This window comes from Poecilia formosa, unplaced genomic scaffold (genome assembly GCF_000485575.1).
Source record: "Poecilia formosa unplaced genomic scaffold, Poecilia_formosa-5.1.2 Scaffold133, whole genome shotgun sequence".
Lineage (NCBI taxonomy): Eukaryota > Metazoa > Chordata > Actinopteri > Cyprinodontiformes > Poeciliidae > Poecilia > Poecilia formosa.
In genome coordinates this window covers 443,489-452,733 of record NW_006800072.1, presented here as the reverse complement: position 1 = coordinate 452,733, position 9,245 = coordinate 443,489, and the positions used below count along the sequence as shown (strand labels likewise).

The following is a 9,245-nucleotide window of genomic DNA, read 5'->3' as shown; positions in this document are numbered from 1 at the left end:
ACACACACACACACACACACACACACACACACACACACACACACACACACACAGGAACAGCAGCTGTGGAGTTTAAACTCTGATATGAAGTGGCCAGGTGAGCAGCTCAAGTCTCAGGTTACATAGTCCGGAGGAAGTCTGTGGATTATCTCCTGTTTCTTATGTAATGTTTTCTTTCTGTTTAAGGTCGCTCAGTTTATTTTGGCCTTTAGGGCCCTGTGAGTGTTTTATGGTGGGTGGCTTATTGAGCAACAGGAAGGGCAAGCTCAGGAAGGCAGTGTGATAATGCAAAGGAACTTAAATCTTTTAAGGTTTTACAGCAAAGTGATTAATGGAAAGAAAAGCCTTATTGGCAAAAGTTTTGTCTGTTCCTATTCTCAAATTAAACTGTGGTACAAGTTTTAATGAAAGAGATGGCTTAGGATTTTTTGATTGAGGTTCTGTTAAAGGTTATAATCAGTAAATATCTTCAGTATAGATGATACTCTTCACCTCTTCATTTAACTTGGCAAAAACAGCATTTCCTTATCACGTTCATGGAATGATCTATGAAAGGTTGTTAGATTAAAACAAATACCTAGTCATTATTGAGTTAATCAATTTTTTTTATTTCATTTGTGTTTCTGTTTATTGTGTATTTGCATGGTTACTACCTTGGCCAGATCTCCAGTGTGTTAGAGATTTTGAATCTCTGTCAGACCTTTTGGTTAATCTTCTGGCTACCCTGGAAAGTTACTGGGTAGTCTGTGAAGCTGTAGACGAGTTCAACAATCTAATGGCTTATTTGCAAAACTAATGGCTGGTCCAAGAAGACATTGGTTTGACAGAGTAGCTTATAGCTAGTCTGATCTTCTAGTGGCTATTTTCAGAAGCTAAAAGCTAGTTTCAGAACTTATCCTGCATAACATAAGTATCCTGTATACTTATGTTATGCAGGATAAGCTTGTAGAAAAAGCTAACAACTAGCTAATAATAGAAGTTAACATCTGAGAAGCTCTCAGGTAGACTGAGAATGGTCAAGACCAAAGGGAACCTTTGCCTTCTTAAAACAACTCTGTCAAAAATGTTATAGCAATCTGTGGAAATAGTATTTTATTAACCTTTAACATTTGACATTTGCACTGGGGAAATTGTGCAAATGTCACAGTGGAAATTGCTGAAAATTTGAAAGGATATGGAGAAGATGTTGTTGCACCAATGATCATTCTGCCTCAAACAAGTGGTGAAAATGAAATATATAAAGCATTTCTGGTCAGAGTGACTGCCAGAAAGTAAGGCAATGTATAAATCAAAAATATCTTCTATTGTAACATTCTTTACTCTTTACAGTTGCTTTACTTTTGACTGCAATCACTTTATCTGTTCTGGTCTCAATATGTGTTTTACACAAAGCCTCCTCCCTGCAGGTACCATAAAAAATCACCTGCTTCTCAATATAAACATAGTGGTTTAAAGGTCCACAAAATAGGATGTCTACAAACTGCCTTGGTGTACTTGAAAGTTCATTTTGTTTAAGCTGCATACGTCAGGTTTGGTCTAAGTTCCCTTCTTTAGCTTCTAGGATTAGTTGGATTTATAACAAATGAATATGCCAAAAATGTTATGCAGGATAAGTATGAATTTCTAATAAACTTTAAACAAAACTTTGTTAAAGAAAATCCTGAACTACCTTTCTACTTATTCTTTATTTGTGTAGTACAAAAAACCAACACAACAGCCAAGTATATTTAACAATATATATTTCCATTGTCAATGTACATTCCATTTCAACATAAGCTTTCTTCACAAACAAAAAGTTGGCATCTAAATAAATACTATATAAAATAGAACTTCAAAATAAATATATCTATAAAGGGAACCTTTTATATGAGAATTTTTTTCTTTTTGTAATATCTAAACAAACAAACCAACAAAAAAAGCACAAATCTCATTTCTCAATCCCCAACAATGTCATTGGAAAGGTACAAAGGAATGGAGTAGCAACTGTATGATAGTTTTCCTTTTATGTGAAAAATATAAACCAGGTGACATTGGTATGTAGAACTGAAAATAAACTACAGATTTAATTTCAATATAGTTGTTGGTGATGTTTTTTTCACACCTTGAACAGGCCATTGAGCACATAATAGTAAAAAGATCTACAAAGAAAGGCAGCAGTTGTTGAAAAGAAAGAAGTCCAACCGGTGATAAAGATCAACACAAGTCCAGGTAAAAACAAAGGTGAGAAGAGGGTAAAAAACATCAAGAAAGCAAGAGGGGTGAGAGTATCAGACGTGTGTGTCTCTTCTGTTTCTCTGGTATGACAAGTTTATGAACAGCAGCTGTGTTTGTCAATCAAGGCAGGCCAGGGGTGTTTGTTGGACTATTTCCAACAGAAGAAAGGAAGGAAGAAATGCATGAATGAAAAAAGGAGCAGAGAATGGGTTGATCAGGGTAGACTGTGTGGATTCAATGAATCCAATGTCTTTAGGACTTGGAGAGGGAATTAGCTTAGCCTCTCGACTGCTAATGAGCCATGTATAGCATAATCAGCAGGAGATTTTTTTCTACTTTTTTGTTATTGCTGGGCACACTTTTCTAAATCAAGTGCAAGTGGTATAAAGTCATTTTGTTTCTCAAACCCTCCTTCTACTGCACTCATTTTCCTCAAAAACATCTTATTCTTACCCTCAAAATATATATCTAATATAGTCTCTAAATAGTTTGTACTGAATTGTGGTTATAATGTACCATGCAGTGTTCCGAGGACATTTAAAAGTCTCTTCTAAAGAACACAAATGTTGTGAAACTATTTACAGCAAATAACATTTCACCTTCATAGCTCTATTACTAAATATATAGTCAAAACATTTGTGATTTTTGCTGCCCCACCTTCCCCCAGGCACACATTCGCTCTCAGTTTTGGCACCTATCTCAGACTGAATTGCTAGGTTTTTTGAAATATTGCCTCGTACATTCAATACCAAGGACCACATGTGGATGTTCCTGCTCTCCCATTTTTCTGAATGATATTAGCTTTCACCAAAAAGCCAAATACAAGTATGAGCACAGTTTGGTACCCTAGTGGAAGATAAGGGTCCAGCTTGTGGGTTATGGAGCCACAAAGCAAATATGCCGTGATGCCAAACGGAAACAGCCACCTGTATTAAAGGGCAATTCACCTTTAACAACCTGCCACTGTTAACTATTTGGCAAAAGGGCATCATAATAACTGTGGTCACTTAGACTGTGAAAACATGCTACTGTATAATAGCATCCTTTGGCAAATTCCTAAGAACATCATGCAATTCACAAAAATAGACTTTAAGAGTAAAAGAGAGACTATTTCACACAATCAGCTATGCAGCATACTGATTTGACTTTCATGAAGACACAGATGTGCGTAGAGGTGGATGGGTGTTTGTGTGTGAGTGGAGTAAATGTAGTGAAGGCCAAAGTAATGCAAGATTGCTTAGGTGGTTAATACTGTGCTTTAGTACATCCTTTAAGAGGGGTCCTAAAAACAAGGTTGTGCAAGTGGCAGGTTTGATATTGACAAAGGCTGACTGGATACAAACACAATAACTTTTTCTAATCCTTTCCTCTTCACCTTTACCTTCAGCTTGACCCTCTTCACCTGCATCCCTCTCTCCTTGGGAAAAAACCCCCCAAAGTTCTATGGCCCATTTGCCTCTCACTTAGCCTGCGTGTTTTAAATTATTCACTATTGCCTCTTTCACCTCTTAAATGTTTTCTTTGCCGTTTTTGTGCAAAGAGGAAGCAGACCAGGCTCTTGTAGGCAGTTTTAAAATTCAACATGCAGTAGGCCAAGTTCAAGAGGAGATTATTGTATAACAATCCCTGAGAAGGTTGGTTGTTTTTTTTTCCTTTTAAATCATTTTTTTTTTTTTTTTTTTTTTTACATGTTTCTCTACCACAAATCCACTTCTAGCACGGTGGTTAACCATTAGACTAGAGCATGCAGATCGTGACATGCATTACATCTGAGGTGGAGCAGTGAACAGCATTCAAAATATTTCAGAAGGTCTAAGCTTTACCAGCCATAAAATGAATAAAAAAACAACTGTAAATTGATTATTTCTCACTTGTAGCACACAAAAAGATGAACGAAATATGGAAAATTACTGTTATATTAGGTCTAAAAAGGGTTGCTTTCACAGATCCCCCTGTTCAAATAACAATCTAGAGATAAATGTCACCAAGCTAGCCTCGTTTAGCATAACTGCAAAATTAAAAGATGGTGAAAATCACTTTTGAGAGGAAGTTGTCTCTTGTAATGGCCCATCGTAAAAGCCACAGTATTCAACAGTTAACCACTTGCTTTCCTGATTGACACTGGGCTGTGCTTTTCTAGATGGCTGGGGTTGAATACCTTTTGAAATCTGAGGATCAGCAACCAGTTTCTGTTTACTTGGCATTACAAAAAATAGCTGGAAAATATTGAGCAGCAGAGAGGTATGACTTTGTGCCTTCAGCCATTTTCTTTAAAACCCAAACAGAAGGCCACACAATCTGGTCTCTTCTTATCGTCACCCTTATAGAACTTGAAAACAAATCCCTCACCAAACCTGTTAGCTGTTCCACTTTTAAATGGCCCATTTTAATCATCCATGCTATCAAACATAGGTCAAGAAACCATTTAAGTACCATTGTTTTAATAGTCATGTTCCAGCAGATAAATATGGTGGTTTAATGGGGTGGTGTTGCCTTGTCCAGTCCATATTAACCAAACAAGTGGGGTCCTGTCCATTTTCTTGCAAGGCCACAGCCAGCTAGTTGAGTCCACTATCATGACCCCTGCTGCTGCTTTTCTGTCCCAACGTTTGCTTCCACCCCTCCATTTTTACTGACAGGGATGCTCATGCCAGCCTGCGAGTTCTTGCAGCGACAGCCAGGCCTGCTAACATTGTCATAACACTTCTGTCCCAGCTTGGCCAGTCCCGTAGCTGGTAGGTAGCAGATTAGGCATGGCAGGACGACAGAGAGGGCGGCCATAAAAGACCAGCGTGCACAGCAGTTGGCTTGTGAACATGAGCAGGGCTTGTCGGCACAGGAGCCCTCGTCGTCCTCGTCCTCGGTGCAGTGATAGAAGATCCCTTTGACTAGGCACATGCAGGTGGCTGTGTCTACCAGGCTCTGAGCCGAGCACAGGCACTCCTGGTTGCAGACCCAACAGGAGGGTAAAGCTCGGGGGAGCGTGCACTCAGTGCATCGACACTTCCCACAATGCTCGCAGACAAATAGGTGCTTCTTTTCGGTTGGAGAGGAAGGGATAAGCGCCAGTCCTTGTTGAACCCCAGTGGAGCACACGCCTCCAGCAGGAATCTTTGCAGACTTGAGGTCAAGTGATTTTGAGGAAGAGGAGCAGGAGGAAGCAGAGGAAGAGGAGGTCAGGACTTTAGATTGAGAGGAAGAGAAACAACCAGGAGTTCGGGTTGTGACGGTGTTGATGGGGCCCTGGTGATTGTTTGAGTTTGGGTGGTGATCCACCGTCGGCGTCGGTGCTGCATGGTCCAACAGCCGCTGATCGGAAGAGGTACTGCTGCTGCTGCTAATAGAACTGGGCCTGCCACTGAAGGAGATCCAGGGGTGGGTGGTGGTGTCTGGGTGAGGGTGAGACTCACACCGGCCATGCTGATGGAACTGATGTTGGTGATTGTGGTGATGATTATGGTTGGCCCCAAGGAAGGCCTCCTGATTTTGACCAAGCCAGGTGATTCTTCGGTTTGCTGACTTCTGGCTCACGGGCTGCTGAGCCACAACAGCTGGACTGTCAATGTAGTCATTCTCCACATGTGATGACTTTATCTGGTCAATGGGATAAATGGTGAGAGGATGCTGAAGACGACCATAGGGCACTCGACTATCCAGCAAAGGCTGAGAGATAAGGGAAGAAGACACTCCGGGAATGTGGTGGGGAACCCTGGACTCCATGTGTCGGCTGGTGCCTTGCACGTCTTCACATTAAAGCAGCATTTAGTGATACTGCAAAAACAGATACAAGAGATTCCATTAAAACAAGCAACAAGGGCTTCCATGATACTATTTATTTACACTGAAACTTATAAGGAATAGGTTCTAAGTATTTTATACAAGAGGTGATGTAATGTCTCAAATCTACAAAGATAACAGTTGACAAAAGTTGGACTGTTATGCTCTTCAATGTAACCTCCCATAGGCTTACTGAAAATCAAATATGCCATTGCTTTATGTAGAAAAACAATATTAAAGTACTGAAGTAAAGTTTTTTTTTCTACCTTTGTGCAACTTCTTTACACTCAGTATTAGTGTCTGATCAGGATGCTATGTCAAAGTGAATCAGTAGCTTCTAATTCCCCCCATAGGTTTCACAAGACATTTGTCATACATGTTTCAATTTGTTTACTTAAAACAGAACAACTGCAGCTAGAAATATTCTTAAGGTTTTGTTATAACATTTTCTGGTTGTTAAGGTTGCAACCTATGGTGATTTTTAGAATGGGACCAAAGGACTTTAGTCTGAACCCCATGTCTTCTAACTTTGACATTAGCACAATAGAAGTTGGACTCTCGTCCTCTCCCTTACAAAAAAGCAGAGAGCACCACAGAGCAGGACTTGCATGTAAAAGACTCAAAGATGCAAAACAAGGCAGGGAGGAGAAGAAATTAGAAACTTGCCAGAGAAGCAGAACTGAAAGCAAGAATTTAGGTCGTGTAGACCCGCTTATCAATAACTCCTTCAGCTTTCATAATGTAGCTGGTGATGTAATTCCTTAGCACACTTTACAACCACAAATCCGAATCAGAGAAAATGATCAGTCTCGGAATTTGTGAATGGGGCTGATTTTATGAACCAGCAGGTGTTTTTATGAATGGGACCTGCTGTGCTGCAGGCAGTAAGAGCGATGAATCAGTGCGCTCCATTTATGCTCAGTGAAATCAGCTGCATCCATTTCCTCCATGAGTGCTCTACTTCAGGTAGACCCCCACTGATAACTGATGGAAGTAGAAATAGAGCAAGAGCAAGCACGATTTGCACTAACCTACATCTCTGCTGCCTGCTATTATGTCAGTCATATAGTTGGCACACTGATCTGCTGTTTTTGTCCGAAAATGTGTCATTACTTCACACTGTTATGCTCCTGTAGCTGTATCCCCAGATCATGTTATTCGCCTCCCTCTAGGGTCTGAAAAAAAAAACAAAAAAAAAGCCTGGCTTGTTGTGAAACCTGTTGCGACATTGCTGGCAAAGGCGCAAGCGCTTGTGATCGTCAAAAATCAAGACCATTATGAGCTCCAAGCCGGAACTATGCGTGTGCAAGTGCGTACGTGTTTGTGAATGCGTGTGTGTGTGTGTGTGTGCGCGCGCGTTGCTCCCTTGGAAATGTGAATGGACTGAGTCATAAAACCGGAGGCGGCCGTTCGGTGTACTCAAATAGCGTGCGTATTGCTTATAAGTACTCGGCGTTTTCAATCTTATTTTGCAAATAATTTAAAAATGACAAAGGTTTTAAAGAAAGCTGATCACTGTGTTCCACAATCGCACATATCCCTAGCAAACAAATCCGGACGATGCAATTCAAAATTCTTAATAAAGTAATATAATAATACCCAATAATAACAAATGTATTATCAGACGCGTAACGTGAAACGAAGGTGAAAAGGGTGATTGAAAAAGGACTTAAGCGAAGTGGTGCTCTCTGCAGAGCCAGAAGGACCGACGCGACTGAACACGAAGCCTCATTTTTAAACACAGGGAGCGAAAATTTAGCAAATTTAAAAGACGTCATAATCGTGATAGATGCAGAAGTGCACATCTGCACCTTATTCGCTTCCCTCTCTCTCCTTTGCCTTAATCTCGCGTTTGCTCCTAAAACCGGTGGTTAAATATTGACTTAAACATGCAAACACAGGTTCTGTGTCAGTTTCTTAAAAAAAAAAAAAGAAAGAAAGAAAGGAAAAAAGGACGTTACTCAGGAGAGCCATGTCGCGCCTATATCTTATACAGGATCCGACGGACTGAGGTGGCTAAGTTAGAGCAATGGATCTGAGACTAGCCAGGCTACGGTGTCGCTGGATCACGACTTCTAAACATGTAACACAGAGAAAACATCACTTACCGTGGGTATCAGGACGCAATTCTCATCTCTTCGTTACGCTCGACGTCTGCTCGCAGGTTTCTCTATAGTCCACTCGGAGATTGGTGGCCGGTGGTGCGTTAAGTATTTCCAAAGACGTTAACTCCAAAAGGAAAGCCGAGCGGCTCTTTCAGCGCTTTCCTCTCTGCTGGGTTGGTGCATTAAAAAGGCGACTGCGATCGAGGACGCAGAGCTGTGGATATGATGTTGCAACCACCGAGGGGGAGGGAAGTGAGTTTTTATGAATGGGAGGGTAGAGGAGAGGAAAAAGGGGGACGGCGCTGTGCAGATGCCTCCGTTTTTTTCATTTATTTTTTCTGAATGGGAGGGAAGAACGAGTCGGGGAGGGCTTGAAATGCGGAGGTTACATTTTTATGAATGGGGAGGACACCGAATTGCACTGCGCACGCGCGAAGCCCGGATTTTTATGAATGGGACGAAATAGCGAATGAGGCGTGTGTGTTTGTGCGTGGGGAAAAAAGAGGGGTGGGGGCTTTTTTTGGTCACAAGGACAATGTCATTCCTGATTTACATATAGGTTTGACTTTCAAATTATTCATCAAGCTTTAAAAAACATCAAATAGAGACGAATTTAATAATATTTATTACCAGCGAGTAATTTTAATTTTAAGTAGATGTAAATTGAGAGGACAAAAATATGTTTTTCTGAGTATTTATCTGAATCGATAGAAGTCAGTTTTTAAAAACAGAAAAACAGAGGACATCTGAAGGTGGTTGTTCAATTTTAAGACACATTTTATTGACAAGGATGTCAAGATGCCAGAGGCCACATGGCTAAACTGGATTAGCCCGAATAATAGCCGCTCCCCTCTTGGGTTCCTGTTCTATCTAAAGCCATTTATTGCGAGCAAGGACGTGTCCTTCCTTCCTCTGCAACAATGTGAGGTATGACTATACAGCTTCCACTGTAGTGTAAAAAAAAACAGGCGGTGGTGAGGAGAGTGTGTGTGTGTGTGTGTGCGTGTGCGAAACGCAAACCAGCATGAGGGCAGGCAGGATTCACAAAAGGACAGGATGTTGTTGATTTGTACCGAAACCACACGGAGGAAATGAGTGTGAATTTCCTTTCTCTCTGTGACATAATGTGTGTGTGTGCGTGTTTGTGTG

At 40.9% G+C, this 9,245-nt stretch overlaps 1 protein-coding gene across 1 annotated transcript; it reads right to left on the bottom strand.

Moving 5' to 3' along the window:
• Positions 1-1,726: 1,726 nt before the first annotated feature.
• Positions 1,727-8,394, bottom strand: LOC103144864 (protein sprouty homolog 4-like). Its single transcript, XM_007562022.2, has 2 exons — positions 8,100-8,394; positions 1,727-5,985 (listed from the first exon to the last, which is right to left on the bottom strand). Exon 2 carries the CDS (start codon positions 5,932-5,934, stop codon positions 4,789-4,791), a length of 1,146 nt encoding a protein of 381 aa, XP_007562084.1. The 5' UTR covers positions 5,935-5,985; positions 8,100-8,394; the 3' UTR covers positions 1,727-4,788.
• Positions 8,395-9,245: the final 851 nt, after the last annotated feature.